Below are 15,504 nucleotides of genomic sequence, written 5' to 3' on the forward strand. Positions count from 1 at the left end.
CGGTCTATTATTTCTGAGGGCTCTGGGATGCTGTCAGGAACGTGAACCACAGTGCTAAAGACCCCGGACCTAAACTGGGTTTTCAGTCCTGTTACTGAATGTCACAGACGGCCGTGCTTCTGGAATTCCTCTTGCTTGTTGCCTGCTGCCAGCAGCTGCTTCCCTGGGCCTTGGCCCTGGGCCTGTCTGAACCTAGTCTTGTACCTGGGCAGCTCCAGCCTCGGCTGGGAAAGCAGTGTGTGTGCCCTGCGGCAGCTACTTTCTTGTCCTCGGAGACTTATTTTTCCCTCACCATCAGATTCTAACTGTGTGATACACGGCCACAAATGCTAGGAATCTACTTCCACCCCTCTCTAATATTTTACTGAGCACCTGACTTGGGCCAGGCTCCGTGCTCGGAGGAGTGTTCGCTGGACACATTCACACAGTCACTGCCAAGTGCATACAAACTGCTGGACATCTTGCTAAGATGCGGCTTCTGATTCAGGGCGTCTCAGATGGAGCCTGAGTGTCTGCATTTCTACCAGGTTCCCAGGTGAGGCCACGGCTGCTGGTGCTGCTGTGCACGTGTGAGAGGACCAAGGCTTCCGTGGGATGCACAGACCCAAATGCCTTTAAGGCAGGTGACTTAATGGGTGGAGCCCAGGCTTGTGGAAGTGTCCGGGGAATGGTGGGCATTGCTTGCTGGACAACGATACAGCCATTCTGAACCTGGTGTGACACGGCCATTTCCTACCTTCACCCCTGTCCTGCTGAGGACATGTTCTGAGTCCTTCTAACCTGGCAAGCCACAAATGTGAGGGCTGTGGCATGTGGCCAGATCTGTGCCCGTCCATTAGAGCCTATGGTGCTGCCGGTCAGAGCAGGACTCGATGGCTGCTGGGAGCCCAGGACTTCATTTCATTCCCCTTGTCTCATCCCTGAAAAGTTGTGATGTGGTAGCAGAGAAGTTGCAAGAAGCGTGAATGACTAAAAAGTTTTGTTTAACTCAGCATATGCCAGGAGTCCCTTTTATGACCAGACATCAACAAGGGATGGGGGTCTGTGTTTTATGATTTCTTTATGATGGAAGAAGTGAGACAGCCTTTCTCTTCAGCAACACACACACACACACATCCACACATGTACACAAACATGTATGTGCACATCAACAGAGGGCAAAACTTATTTTAAATTGTCCTCAGAAATCTGGGCCATTCACCTTGGGCTCTTCTCTTCCTTCAGACTCTGAACCTAGTCTCCTGACGAGGCCCGAGCAGGATAAGAAGTACAATGGGAGGCAGCGTCTCTCCTGGCCGGTACCTGTGCTCAGGACAGGAGTGAGGGAGAGGGGACCGGGAAGGCTAGAGTCCTTGAGCCTCAGGGTCCAGTGGCAGGTGTCCCCAAACTCTGATTGAAGGGGGTTTTGTTTAGCTCAGCAAATGTCTCCCAGGAAAAACCTTACCCCAGGCTTGATTTAATACTGACCCCAAATGACCTGAATCAGATATGCAAGAATCATAGCTATCATAGAGCAGTTAGGATTACTACATGCTCATGACCGAGGCAAATGAGCACAATTTTTTGGTAACTGGCTTTCTCTCCATACCTGCTTGATGACTTTGCAAGCCTGGCTGCCCACGCTTTCTGAGGTTTTTCATCTGTTTGGCTGTGCTGAGTGTGTCCTCGGGTCCTCCCAGGCTGCTGTCCTGTCTGCTGCACTGTGGCCAAAGGGGCCCTCTCAGGATACCCCTGTCAGCGAAGGGCTCCTCAGTGCTGCTTGTGACCAGGAACACACAGAGCTGCTTTCTTATATCCTTCCCACTTTATGTGGAGAGAGACCACACGTGGGCATCATCACAAATGGAGGGTTAGAGCTTAAAAGCACTCTATTTTCTTGTCATGTCATCCTGTCTTCTGGGTTCACCAGGCTGGTGCCTCAGTTTCCTAGCTGGGGGTGTGTGTCTTTCTTCCACCCTCATTCCCACTCTGGGCTGACTCCAGTTACCAGATTCTCCTGCCCAGGGTCCCAAGGGATAGGCTGAAAGACTAGTTGAGACAGCAAAGAGGGCAGGCTGCTTACTTGGGGCTTGTTGGTGTTTGCAGAGATCCTTGAAGAAGGGTCCTGAAAACACGTCTCATTCCAGCCTTACATTTTACAGAAAAAGGCTCTGAGAGGCTGCCCCCTGCAGCAGGGCGAATATATCTGAGGGCCTTGGAATCAGCTCTCAGTTTGCCTCGTCCCATTTCTGTGACTTGACTCAGGTTCATTCTGAGCTTTGGTGTTTCTAATCTATGCAACGAGAATAATACCTACTTCCTATGTTTCCTGTGGGGTCAAGCAGGGTATTCTAGGCCTTCACCGTGGGAGAAATTAGTAGGTGTTCAGTTAATGTTAGTGCTTTTATGTCCTCCCCCATTCTCTTTTCCGTGTGGTACCTAGTTCCCCAAACAGATAATTTCCCCCACTAGGCTATGAATTCCTGGAGGTCAGGGACCCCAATAAACTCTTCTCAGGTTTCTCAGCACCTGCGACAGTGCTTGGCATATACCAATGAGGTTTCAAGTTGAGCAATGTCATGCCACGCTTCAAGACTCCCAGAGCACTGACGCCCCTGGGAGCAGAGCTGAGGCTGCCCTGGGAGGGCTGCTCACAGCTGGCCGGCCTGGGGCTCCACAGCCAGTGTCACAGAAGCACAGGAGCCATGGGAGGTTTCTGGGACTTTTATTTTTACTTTTTAGTATGTATGTATTTTAGAGAGAGAGGAAGGGAGAAAGAGAGAGAGAAACCTTGATGTGGGAGACAAACATTGATCAGTTGCCTTCCACATGTGCCTGGCCCAGGGACTGAACTCGAAACCTGGATATGTGTCCTGACCAGGAATCAAACCTGCCACCTCTTGGTGTACAGGACAGCACTCCAACTAACTGAGCCACACCAGCCAGGGCTCTACTCTTTATTTTTAAACATCCAGTTAAGTTGGGCAAATGCTCGGCCCCTTTGGGGCTGCATTTGTCTGGTCAGCCCCACTCACCTGCCCAGCCCTCCCTCCTGTGGTACCTACAAATCACCTGGGATGAAAAACACCACCCTGCTGGCCAGTGTCCCCCACAGCATCAGCTCCAGTTCCAGGCTGCAGGGGGTCCAAGGAAAGGAAGGGCCCCTGGTCCCATGCAAGCCCTCGGTGCAGCCCTCCCCTGCAGACGCCTCTCCCTTCCAGCATGGGCACCCCAGTTGGAGGAGCAGGGCATTCTGAGGTTTCTTGCTGCCCTGCTGTCTTTCCTCTCTCTGGTGGTCCTTGCTTCAGCACCCAGAAAAGCCCAGGTGGGTAACTCTGGGGTGCAGCATCCACTGCTAGGATTCTCTCATTTTTTCTCTGCTTCTGCCTACAACCTCCCTCTTTCCCAACAGTGGGGCCTACTTATCTCTTCCTGTCTGGGGAAACCTCCATCAAAGGCACGGAGGAGAATGGAGGCCAGGAGGACTGTTACCTCCAAGGATGTGATCCTTAAATTTGGGTGTCATAGGGTGTTTCTTCTTCACGGGGAACCACCTCCCCTCCCTGAGGTTTTCCTCCAGCCTGGGTTATGTATTTGACTCTGGCCCCTCAAGTGCGATCCTTCCCATGACCCTCAAGTGAAATCCTTCCCATGCCAAGATCTGAGGAGGGCACCATCCTGGACATGCCATCGTTTCTTCCGCGATCAGCCAGTAGCTGCCCTGGGCCCAGGCTCTGGTTTCTCAGCGCCCAGAGCAGAAGGGAGCCCCTTGCCCAGCCAGGCCAGCTGCCTCCCTGGGGGAAGCCCCCACAGCTGGATCACGGTGGTATGTCTGGGACCCTACGGCCAGTTTCCTGCTTGCAGAGCCTGGTCATTTTTATCTACCTGTGCACTTAGGGATCTACATAGAGTTGGCGGGGTAAGGCCCCCACAGGTGCACGATGGCAGAGAGGGTGCCAGGTCTCAGGACTGGTTTGTGGCTTCCTCTTTGCTCCCTCCTCCCTTAGCCAGGCTGGCCTCTTCCACCACCGCTTCTGTCCCCTCTTCCTCCTTCCTTTCCTCCTCCTCCCTTCCCCTCTCCCCCTCCCTCCTCCGGTTCCTGTCCTCCGCTGCCCCCGTAGCGCAGTGGCCGCTTCCCCAGCGGCGGGGAGGGGGCTGCGGGCGCCGGCGAGGCGCGCGAGCGGCGGGCGGGGTCAGACGCTGTGCGCGCCCAGGCTGAGCACCGAGAAGGCGGCGCGGTGCTTGCGGAGCAGCAGCCGGATCTTCTCGTCGTCCGAGTCGGGGTCCAGCGGCTTGTTGTACTCGTCGTCCTCGGTCTCCGAGGCCGCGCGCTCCCCGCCCGCGCCCGCGCCGCCAGGGGCGCGGGGCGTGGAGGACGAGGGCTCCAGGGCACTCTTCTTCCTCCACTTGGTCCTCCGGTTCTGGAACCACACCTGGGGTGAGACATGGGGATCCGTCCTTATTTCTGTAGCAAATCAATGGCTCAATAACAGAGCAGGCTGTAATAGTCACGCTACTCCTTTTAGGGGGCTATAAAAACCACTGATGTTGTGAGCGCAGCCGCCCTCTCGTAGTCTGTCTTCTGCTTTGCCACCTGCGCACGTGAGCGGAAGATGCTGAGCCGGCTGGGGTTTGGCTCAGGTGAGGACAGCTAGGAGGTGCTCAGAAGCCGCCCCTTCTTTCGCTCCACAATCCCTCACCGGACTGCATAAAAATATTTCCCCTTAGTTATAAAAATAATATATTCTCAGTGCTTGAGATAGTTGAGTACAGAAAAGTATCTGGAACTGAAAAACGTAAGAGAGCCACGTGGGTTCCTTCCACCGAGATTCAGCAGCTTTCTCTCCAGCGGAGTTAACACTGGGCTGAGCAGGAGGCTGCAGAGCCAGTGGAGGGAAATCAGGGCCCTGAGCCCAGCCCAGACCCGAGTCCCAATCTCCCCCTGTGCTTTCCTTTACCCCTAAACCTGTAGCCGTGTCACAGATCCGGGCAGTTCAGGCACAGCTCAAAGCTTTCTTCCTAGGTGCCCCCACACCCAAAGTCCCTCAGGAGAGATCTAGCATCCAAATTGCCAGAGTTGCGCCCAGGAGCCTGAGCTCACAAAAGCCCCATTACTGATTTCAGGCTCCCCGGTGTGTAGCAACATGAGAGGGACCCTCAGTAAACCAAGGCCAGCCTCATCTGCCACTAATGGAACAAGCCTGAATCCAGTCCTAACCTGGCCCAGAGGCTGACTCCTGATCTGGGTCAGAGCTGCCATCAGCTCCTGGCATTTCCGTCCCAGACTGTGCAGAGGAGAGGAAGGCGTGAGGCTGGAGTCCCAGAGATCTGGGTTTGACTCCCAACTCTGCACTTACCACCCGGACGACCTTGAGTGAGGCTCAGCTGAGATTGTTTTTTTCATCTGTAAAACAGGTAATAATGCCCATCTCAAGGTTGCTGTGAGGGTTAAATGAGGTGCTACAATTAAGGCCTTCAAAATTGGGCTCAGTCTTGACAGCCATTTTTTGGTTAGGGCAGTTATCACAGCCTCCAGGGGGGGGTGTGTGCAGGCAGTACCCAGAGGACAGGAGACCTGTCACTGAGAGCTGGGAGTTGCTGGGAGAGCAAGGCTGACTCTCTCCCTTGCGGTGGCATCCTGTCCTTCATGATCCTCTCTGCGAGGCAGACACCTTCTCCCGCACAAACTCACCTTGACCTGCGACTCAGTCATCCCCAGTGAGTACGCCAGCCTTGCCCTCTCAGGGCCGGCCAAGTACTTGGTTTGTTCAAAGGTTTTTTCCAGGGCAAAGATCTGGTGCCCCGTGAAGGTGGGCCGAGTGTGCTTTTTCTTGTGGATGCTGTCGTTCAGGGGGTCCGGGGCTGGCAGGAGGAAGGACAAGTGTGGTTAGCAGGACGAGTGGGGTGCCAGCCCTGCCCTTCCTCTCCCCCGGGGCGAGCTCTCTCCAACAGAGAAGCCACCGAAGTTAGGAGTGAGTGGGTGGGTCATGATGGACACCTCTCGCATGAGCAGCAGTCCTGACATTCTGATAACAGCGACTTTGACCTCTGCCATGTCTAGGTGGTCAGGCACCTGTTGAGAAGGCACCTGCCCCAGCTAGTTAGAGACACAGGGAGCCGAGGACCTACCTGTGCCTCTTTGTGTAATGTTCTTACTCAGGGGTGCTGCCTTCTCCCCAGGGCCAAGAGGAGTTTCCTCTCGGTCTCAGGGACACCAGGAAATGGATTAGGCACCTTCTACCAACAATTAGGGCCCGATGGGCCTGAGAATTCCTCCCCTCCTGACTTTCTTGTTCTTGGGATCCCATTTTCCAGGTCTCCAGAGCCCAGGTTACTGCTCTTCCCTGTCACCGGCCTGGGAGTCACCCACACTGGAGAGTATGGACACAGAGACTCAAGACCCGACCCTCTGCTCCACCAAGGAAGGAGCTGGGCTGGAGGGCTGCGGGCTCAGAGTAAGCAGAATGCCCACCTGTCGGGCCTTGCTCACTGATGGCCGTGTCCTGTTTCCTCCTGTTACAGGTGAGGCAACTGAGGCACAGAAAGGGGAAGAGATCTCCCTAGAGAGGCCTCTCCCCCTTTGTTAATTCAGCCGCTGACATTCTTAGATGTGTTCCTGTGTGTGGATGTGCTCCAGGATTGAAGAGCAGGGGTGTGGAGAAGGTGTGTGTTTGGCGTGGGGAAGAAGATGGAGTTGAGAGCGAGAGACCGCCTGAGGCCGAAAGCACCCCCAAACCAGGTTATAAAATAGGTTCTAAGAGATGGGTGTTCACCCCCAGGTAACTCACTGTTTCGGGCTGAGTGAGGGGTGGGCTGCCCGGCAGTGTGACCACCCGAAGCGGTGCCGCAGAGGGAAGCATGTGCTCGGGGTTTCCTCCCCGGCTCTGCTGCAGTCCGTGTTCAGACAGGAGTGAGCTCCCTCTGCCCCTGCCTCTGCCTGATGGCTCCGGCAGCCAGTGTCGCTCTCCCTGCCTCCCAGGTGAGCCTCACCTATCCGTGCATGTCCTGCCCCCTCCTCCAGCCCCTGACTAACGCAATGGCCAGTTCTTGAAAATAGGTTTGGGGATAGGCAGGGGGAGGGGAGCCTCCCCCACAGCTACAGCCAAGTCTGACCTGGCTCAGCAGCTGCTCCTGAGGGCTGGACAGTTGTCACTGCTACTATTGGCATGCACCTTGAAGAGCATGGTAGGAAACAAGCCCCCTAGGTCGCAGGTGGGACTGCAATGGGGTGTCCATCTGGTGGCCCTGAGCGGTGCCAGGGTGTAAGTGGGCTCTCTGGGAGGTGATGCTATGGCCACTTCTCACTGGGGACAGCTTTGCTTGTTTTGGATGAAGAAATGGTGACACGAGCCCTGGCTGGTTTGGCTCAGTGGTTAGAGTGTTGGCCCTCGGACCAGAGGGTCTCAGATTCTATTCCCAGCCTAAGGCATGTACCTGGGGTGCAGGTTTGATCCCTGGTCAGGGTCATTCGGGAGGCAACCAATCAATGTGTCTCTCTCACATCATTGTTTCTCTCTCTTCCTCCCTCCCTTCCACTCTCTCTAAAAATCAATTGAAAAATATTCTTGGGTGAGGATTAACAACAACAAAAAGAAGTAGTGACATGGATTCTGGGTGGGAGAAGTAAGGTGAGCTGCCAGCTGGACCCCACACTGGGTGCGTGTGGGTGAGGGGTCTTCCCCCAGCCTGGAGACTCCCGGGTTCCCCAGGAGGGCTGGGAGGGCTTGGGGGTTGCGAGGGAGACGCCCAGCCCAAGCAGGGTGGGGAGGGCTGTGGAGGGGAGAATGGTGCCTTGCACCCAGCTGGGGGATGGGTCCAGGTGTCCGAGCTCCTGAGTTGGGCTGTCTGACGGCAGCTGAGGAGAGGTGGGCCCCACTGTGAGTGTCCCCTCACCACACCTCCTCCTCCCAGACCCAGGGTTCTCTGTACTCACTGTTGCTGCACTGCCGCCCGCCTCGCCAGTCCTGGCCCGTGTCCGCCCAGCAGTTCCGGGTCCGGGTGGGGTACTCGTTTCCAGCCTTGGAAAAATTCCCCACCTGGGGGCCATAGTAGACCCCCTGGGAGCCCAGTCCACCAAAGCCTGCCACGTGAGGGTAGCTGGAGAGCAGGCTGCTGTTCGGTGTGGCCACGGGCCTGCTCAGGATATCTGTGATGCCGTGGGGGGTCCCGGCGGCCAGCTGGGGGCCCAGCCCGGGGGGGCTGAGCTTGTAGAAGGAGTTCTGCACGGAATACTGGCACACGGGGGCTTTCATTTCCGAGAACTGAGCGAGCGGCGTGTTGTTCAGCAGGAATGTCCCTTGCAGGTTGGACTCCATGTTCCCCTGGTCAGGGTGAGGGAGGGCAGGAAGCCCAAATCCAGGCCCCTAAACCCTGAGACCCCACTTCCTGGCCCAGAATCTCATGGCAGACGTGGAGGGTCAAAAGTGGCCCGAGCCCCAACTGCCCTCCCACCTAAGGCATCAGCCCAGCCCCTATCCAGGGACTGGCACCCACGTCAGCTGCTCGGAAGTCAGGTGCTCTGGGACAGGTGAGAGGCCTCACCCACACCCTTCCCTCTCTCCCTGCCAGACCTGGAGAAAGGTGGTTCCCAAGCCTCAGCTCAGACCCCTCCTCTGCCTTTGAGTCTGGGGACCCTTCATGAGAAGTTTTAAGTTCAGAGAAGCAACATTTCCCTGATAAAGATATGGCCCATTAGAATACAGACCAGAGACTGGCTGAGCTGCTCCAGCTGCATTGCCATTGGTTGAAATCCACATGGGCCTCACATTGGCTTTTCCTAGACAAATTGCACTTTGAAAGATTGACTGTAAAATCAGTCAGGGTGAGTGTGTGTGTGTGTGTGTGTGTGTGAGAGAGAGAGAGAGAGAGAGAGAGAGAGAGCGCGCACTCTGGAAGCTCTGTTCATTCTCAGAGGGTCCACCTGCTCCTGGTCCCCCAAGTCCAGCTTCTAGGAGGAGATGAGGGTCCTGGAGCTCCTGAGGCAGCTGCTGGCAGTCAGTCACAGTTCTTACAGCTGCTCCACTGAAGGCAAGGAGATCCCGCTCAGAGGTCACTGTCCTGAGGTGCTCTCAGGCCCCTTGTGTGCAGATGCCCAAGCCTCTGTGGGAGTGTGCAGTGAGCGTGGGTGCCTGCTTCCCTCCGCCATGCTGGAATAGGTAAGTGGGGAGGCTTTGTGGAGGGGGTTGCAAATCTCTGTGACTGGCCTGAGAGCCTGGGGGTAGAAGCCTACCAAGCCGACTGGGGCAGCTCTGGGCATGCTGGGTGTGTGCTTTTCCTGCCTCTGCCTCTGGGCAGCCTTCCCTGATTCCCTCTGTCCCCCCTTCCTCCTCCACCGAGGAATCATTTGTGCTTCTGCTGGGGCAATTGCCAGTCTGTCTGGCTTGGCTCCTGGGTTGGAAATCTTTGATGGCTGAGATGGCTGTTTATCCAGCAGTGGTTCCCTGTGCTGGGCACTTGATCGACGCTAAGTGAATTGTTGATGGATGAGACTAGACTGCATAGCAGAGCACCCACATGTTTTGTTTTGTTTTGTTTTCCTCCTAATGAATTTTTACAACATACAGGGCTTTTCTGGGGCTCTCATTTTACAAACAGGAAATAGCAGTGAATAACAGGTTGTTTCTATATGGGACAGCTTCCTTTCTTGAAGTTATTGTGTGTGTGTGTGTGTGTGTGTGTGTGTGTAATGGAAATCAGCATGCTACTGGTCTGAACAGATAAAATGACAGGAAAAATAGTGACTACTAGCCAGGTGGACTTCTGTCCCTCCTCTGCCTGGGAGTCCCAGCTCCTCTCCTGACCAGTCTGAGAGCTCCTTGTCTCTCTCTTCCCTGTAAGCGTGCTTTGGGAGACTAGAGGTGCCCTTTTGCCGACTTGGTTTCCAGCGGAGGCCGAGGGCCCCGGACTCAGGGAGGGCTCCCTCCCACCCAGAGCCCGACTCCCCACCCTGCTGTCTGCTCATGGTGGAATTGATCTGAGCCATGCTCTCTCTGGCGTAAATGTAGTTTAATGCAAGAAAGACCTCACAAAGGCTGTGCATGGAGATTGTTTTTCTAGAAGTTCGGATTACGAACAAGAGAAAAGGTTCTTATCCATCTGAGTTGGCTGTGCTACCAAGCTGCTATTTTGGGCAACAATTCTGAATCCCAGGGTTGCCCCAGCCCTACCCAGGCAACTGAACCTGTGCTTTTGCAAACCCTCTGGGCCATGCAGTCGCACAGTTCTGGCTGGCCCCTTGGTCTGGGTGGCCTGTCTGGTACAGAGAGAGAAGCTTCAGAATGAGGGCTGGGAGTATTCCTAGGACCCTGCAACTCTGACTTCGTCACCCCGCAATGATGGGAGCTTATGAGGAAGAAAAGCTGCAGCAAATTATTTGGTTCGTATTTAATGTCAAGCTCGACAAAGGCATTTATGTTCTGGGATCCCAGGACGACACAATGAAGAGATTTTAACAAGCGCTTAATCCATTCCCCCATGTGACAGACGGGGAAACCGAGGCCAGCTTGATGGCCAGTCTTGCATGTAGTGTTAGGAACTAATTGTTAGGAACAGGGTGCTTTTCCCAAAAGTTCTTCGACTTTGAGTGCAGGGGCCAGATATTTTCACAGGGAGCGCTAGGGGGTCCCCCTGAGTGTATGCCAGCTATGGCTCAGCCATATACCCCAGTGGTTTGCGGGGTCCCTCTCCACCTTGGACTTGCCCTCATCTCGTGGTAGTCATTAGGCAGATGAGAAATGTGCTCTGCAATCTTAGGGGTGATTAAGGGGGACTGTCCAGGTTTACCAGAGCTGGGCATCTCCTTGGGGTGCAGGCCACCCTGATGACCGATCCCACCCTTAGGCTTCACTCTTGCCTCAAAATCTCTAACTCCCCAAGGATGAGCCAATAAGGACAGATGGAGCCCTGTGCCATGAGTCAATTTCTTTATTAATTTTGACATTTGTTCAGCTGGTGTAGGGAGAATGGTCTATACATCAGAGTGGGCAAAGGGAATTCTCTCCCGATTACAGAGCATGTGGGAGAGAGTCGAGAAAAGATTTATTTTCATAACAATTAGAAAAATCAAGGTAATTTCAAAACTTCTAAAAAGCATCTAATATGCAGACTGCAGCATTCTCTAGGCATCGGGTAGAGACCCCAGACTCCTCCCCTAACAGCTCCTACTAGCAACCGGAGCGGGCAGCCATGCCGCGAGGGCCGGCCGCGGGCCAAGCAGCCATGCCGTACAGAGCGGAAGGTGCCAAAGCATAGGCTGGGCCGCGGGCCGGGCTCTGCGGGGGCTGCTGGGGCGGCCCGGGGCAGGAAGGTACAGGGTGGGGCGGGAGGCGGGCCCTGCGCCTGTCTTCCCCGGGCCAGTGGCGCACTGGGCCCAGCCGCACCACCCCCGGAGCAGCTGCCGTCCTGCCGGCAGGGTGGGCGGGGGCTGCACTTGCCTGGGCGCTTCGCTGTGGGCCTGAGGCTGCCAGCTTGGCCGTCCCCTCCCGGGCTGGCCCCTCTGAAAGCAAAAACGAAACCGCCCGGACCGACAGGAGCGCCTTGGCCAGGCCGGCGGGGACTCCTGGGCGCTGGGGTTCCCCACTCGCTCGGCCGCCCGGCCGCCCGGCCGCCCTGCTCCACCCGGACCTGTGCAGCCGACGGCAGGCTCCAGGACCATGGGGCTCTGACACTGAGGGAGCTTCTGTGCTACTTGGAAGGTGTGAATGTGTTCTGAGGACACGTCAGAAGAGTGGCAGGGAGGAAGGTGACTGGACACCCACGAACAGTGGCTCTGTGACAGCCAGCAGAGCCTGCCAGTCTCTCTCTGGCCTTGGAGGGCGCCCGCCGCGCAGGACGGGGCGATTGTGCTGATTCGGGCCTCCCTCTGCCGGAGGCTGTAATGTAACTTTAAGGCTCTTCCCTGGTGGCACCGAGGTGAGGAACAGCCAGCTGTCTGTTTCCTTCCAGCCCTGACCAGGGCCTGGCCTAGGGGGGTCTCCTTCCTAGCCCAGGCCTCCTGGTGGTCAGCTGCTCTCTCCTCCGGCTCTCCCTCCCCTGGGCCTGTGGTCAGGAGTGGGCCCCTCACCCGCCTCTCCGGGTGGGGCAGAGGGGCTTGGTCAGAGTGGGGGCACTGAGCCTGCCAGCCTAGGCCCCCCATCCTGCCGGCTGCCTGGACTTAGAGCACCAAGTTCGCTCTGGGAGACCATGGGGGTGGTGGCTGACTTCTGAGAACCCACAGATACATTCACCAGCCCTACTCCCTTCCTCTTTCACTGAAAGACAGGCTGTAGCTCCTTCTCCCGCAGCCCGGAGAAGTCCTCGGGAGCTGAGCTGTTAGTGCTGTGCACATACTGCTAAAGTGTTTCTATTGGTTTGCATAGTATTTATTATTTTTCATATACACAAGGCTGATTACTGTACAGTTTACACTTTGAACACAGACTATGATATAAGTGCTTGAAGATATAGAAAACCTCTTCTCTATTGAACATGCTGGTGCAATCCTGGGACAGCCACCAACTGAGAGAGAAGACCCTTTCAGATGGGGCGCTGGCTCCCTTTGAGCCCTACAGCTAAGCCTGGGGTCCTCACCTCATATTCTTAAGTCCCTAACACAAGGAACCCCGAATGCACTCTAAAGATAATGATTTTCCATTGGAAGATGATTAATACTGAAACTGGCAGAGAGAGAGAGAAAGAGAGAGAGAGAGAGAGACAACATAAAAAAAAATTCCAGTTTATCCACAGGAGATTCTATACAGCTTCGGACATCACAGTAAAATCTGTGTGTATACTGAGTAGAGGGGAGAGGTGCCTCTATGTGTGTGTGTGTATGTGAGTGTGTGTGTGTCCTCAATGTCATGTGGAGCGATGCAGGGGGGCGGCGGTCCGCTGGGGCGGAGAGGGGACTGTCACAAATGGAATGGAGGTGTGTGTAGGTAGGGAAGGCTGGCAGATGAGGACATGGGATTAAGGTGCTGAACTGATTTCATGTCTAGTTCTCAATGTTTTCTTTCCAGGAAGCCCACATGGATTTCTTACAGATGAGGTTGAAAAAATAAGTACCCTGTAACAAGTCAAAATTAAAATGGTTTAAAAAAATATATCATCCCCAGCCACAAAAAGCCCTTGTTCACTTCTGCATTCATGCGCTCTCTTGCGCTTGCTTTCTATCCCACTCTCTCTCTCTCTCTCCCCCCCTTCTTGCTGCTTTTGTCCTGATTCCCCACAGAGATCCGTTATCGCTAGAGGCAGGATTGAGGACTGTAGGTCATGCGTCCACAGTCAGTCGTTCATGCGAATAGGAGACTAAAGGAAGTCCCTTACGGAGATCATGCCGTTAGCCTAGAGGAACATGTGCGCACTTGTGCCGCCCTCCGGTCCAGCTCTCCTCCTGTGTGCATGGCAGAGTGTGTGGAGTTCAAGGTTTGGGTGTCGAGGTGTGATCCTGAGGGACACAAAGAGAGAAGGAGACACTTAGAATTTGAAGGTGCAACTCCCAGCAAAAACCCGAAATACTGAGTTTTGTGCTGGTTGCTCAGGCAGGGTCTGAGTCAGGAAAAGCAGCCTCCCCAAGCAAAGTGATGAGCAGAAAGGTGTGGAGCTCGGAGCCCCTGACTTTCCTGAAATACCAGCCATCTCCCCCTGCTCCCCAACCCAGAGGCTGCCTCTCAGAGATGACTGATCTGGCCTGTACTAGTTCCCTGCCTAGTGGATGACCCCTCCCCCGAGAAAACTCTGCTGTGTGGGTGCTCCATGCTTCAGAGAGAGGCAGGAGGCCCCCATGCCGATGCAGTCACCTGGGGAGAAATCTCCACGAGTAAGTCTCGTATCTACAAAAGGGGCGATGATCAAGAGCCAGGGCTTGTGCCAAGAGATAGGCTAGGCTAGGCAACGGTCCCCTCTACATTTTCAGTTCAGTTCAGCCAACATGTGTTGCTGTCTGCTATGTGCCAGCCCCAGGATCCCAGAGATGGAGCAGACAAGATCATGGCCTCAGGAGTTCAGGGCTACAAGAGACAACAGTGCTTCTTTGGCTCTGGTCCACAGCTCTTACGGTCAGGTGCCCCTGCCCTGGGGATGGACAACCTCTGTTGTGGCCAGAGGATCTTTGGAAGACAGGTGCGGTCTCCCTACGATTCTGTGTATTAGGCTAGAAGACAGCACTTTGCCTGCAGCATCCATTCCAAATTCTGCAGCCTGGGATTCACGGCAAGACCCCACTCCTGCCACCCCACAGTGCCTCATCCTCCAACCTGGGGTGAAACTCTGTTTCCAAGACCAGCCACCCAGGATTCTGCAGGGACCTTGGGATGGATGAAGAAAAGGAGGACTCTAAAACAAAGAGGAGCTGACAACCTCTTGGGTGGAGCGGGAAGAGACAGGATAAAACAGAAACCCATTCTCTCCCCTGGGGAGCTGTCTTGGGCCCTATAGATGACACTGTTGGGGAGGAAGCTGGAGACCATCAAGGTAAACTCACTCTGAATGGTTCTCCAGGGATGGAGGGCGGTGCTAAGTTCCTTGCCAGAGGTTGTGATAAAAGTGAAAAACCAGGCCTTCTACTGCTGTGGCTTGAAGGAGCTGTCACCCTGGAGGGTAAGACTCTTCCACCACTGGCCAGACCTCCCTGCCTTCCAAACCCCTAATGCCCTCCAGCTCCCTGCCTTTGTTTGGAGCTTGTCCATAAGGATGCCACGCAGTCTCCTCTCTGCTAAAGTTCTGCCCACCACCCTCAAGACCTGTCCTCCACAGAGCCTTCCTGATAACTCTGGCTCACTCTAACTCTGGAAACTCTCCCCCCCCCGCCTCTACCTTTCATTAGCGATTATAAAATGAAGTGCTTCAGAGCATGAACTCTGAAGCCAGATTGCCTGAGTTCACAGACTGTCTCTGCCAATTTCCTGACGTGTGACCTTGGTCAAGTTACTTATGCTCTCCGTGGCCCAGTTTCCTCTGCTAGAAAACAAGGGCAATAGGAAGCTGCGCCTCATTAGACGGCTGTGATGTTTAAAGGAGCTAAAGATATGTAATTGCTTCTGACAGTAAGTGTGTGTGAATGTGACTATCAACGGGCTCTCTGGAAATGCTGCTGCCTCTCCCTGTGCATGTCTGCATTCTTCCCCTGGATGCAGTGTAGGCTCTCAGAGAGCAAGAGCCGGGACAGTTCAAGGCTAAGAGATCATTCTATGGTAAATGCCCATTTCATCTCTGGGTAAACTGAGACTCCACAAGAAGCAGTGACAGGTCGTGTGGGAGCACCCAGGCAGCAGCAGGGGTAGGCCTGTCTCCTGGCCACATCCAGTATTCCTCCTCAGTCCTGCACCTCTTGTCCTGGGTGCCCCTCGGGAAAGGTCTTACCCCATAAAGACCTTAGAACACAGCCCCTGCCACTCCTAAGGTTGCACTGGTCAGGTCCCTTTCCTCAAGGCACCTCCCTCCTGTCCCACCTGTTCCCACCCTCTACCCAGTCTGTGGCTCTCTCCTCTCTCCCCAGCCCCAGACTCCAGTACACCTGCAATGTCTGGGAGTGAGGTGGACTGTAACTTA

The 15,504-nt window shown here is 55.0% G+C and overlaps 2 protein-coding genes across 15 annotated transcripts in view; both read right to left on the bottom strand.

Moving 5' to 3' along the window:
* Positions 1-4,172: 4,172 nt before the first annotated feature.
* On the bottom strand, positions 4,173-8,294 carry NKX6-3 (NK6 homeobox 3). Its single transcript, XM_036250555.1, has 3 exons — positions 7,913-8,294; positions 5,672-5,841; positions 4,173-4,412 (listed from the first exon to the last, which is right to left on the bottom strand). Exons 1-3 carry the CDS (start codon positions 8,292-8,294, stop codon positions 4,173-4,175), a joined length of 792 nt encoding a protein of 263 aa, XP_036106448.1.
* Positions 8,295-11,320: 3,026 nt separating this feature from the next.
* Positions 11,321-15,504, bottom strand: part of ANK1 (ankyrin 1) — a 138,251-nt gene continuing 134,067 nt past the window's right edge. For 9 of the 14 annotated variants that reach the window (XM_036250576.1, XM_036250573.1, XM_036250571.1 and 6 more), the window contains one exon: positions 12,834-13,402. In XM_036250576.1, the coding sequence (XP_036106469.1) occupies positions 13,376-13,402 (27 nt within the window). In that variant the 3' untranslated portion in view covers positions 12,834-13,375. Of the gene's footprint in view, positions 13,403-15,504 lie in introns of all 14 variants that reach the window. The other 5 variants (XM_036250584.1, XM_036250583.1, XM_036250578.1 and 2 more) reach the window with 5 other exon arrangements.

This window comes from Molossus molossus, unplaced genomic scaffold (assembly GCF_014108415.1).
Source record: "Molossus molossus isolate mMolMol1 unplaced genomic scaffold, mMolMol1.p scaffold_m16_p_9, whole genome shotgun sequence".
NCBI classification, from domain to species: Eukaryota; Metazoa; Chordata; class Mammalia; order Chiroptera; family Molossidae; genus Molossus; species Molossus molossus.

Bases quoted from the DNA above. Each gene is read 5' to 3' on its own strand.
- NKX6-3 (XM_036250555.1), bottom strand. From the start codon at position 8,294: ATGGAGTCCAACCTGCAAGGGACATTCCTGCTGAACAACACGCCGCTC. The intron at 5,842-7,912 runs GTGAGTACAGAG...TCCTCCTGCCAG, and splicing joins CGGGCGGCAGTGCAGCAACA to CCCCGGACCCCCTGAACGAC. The intron at 4,413-5,671 runs GTGAGTTTGTGC...GTCTCACCCCAG, and splicing joins TGACTGAGTCGCAGGTCAAG to GTGTGGTTCCAGAACCGGAG.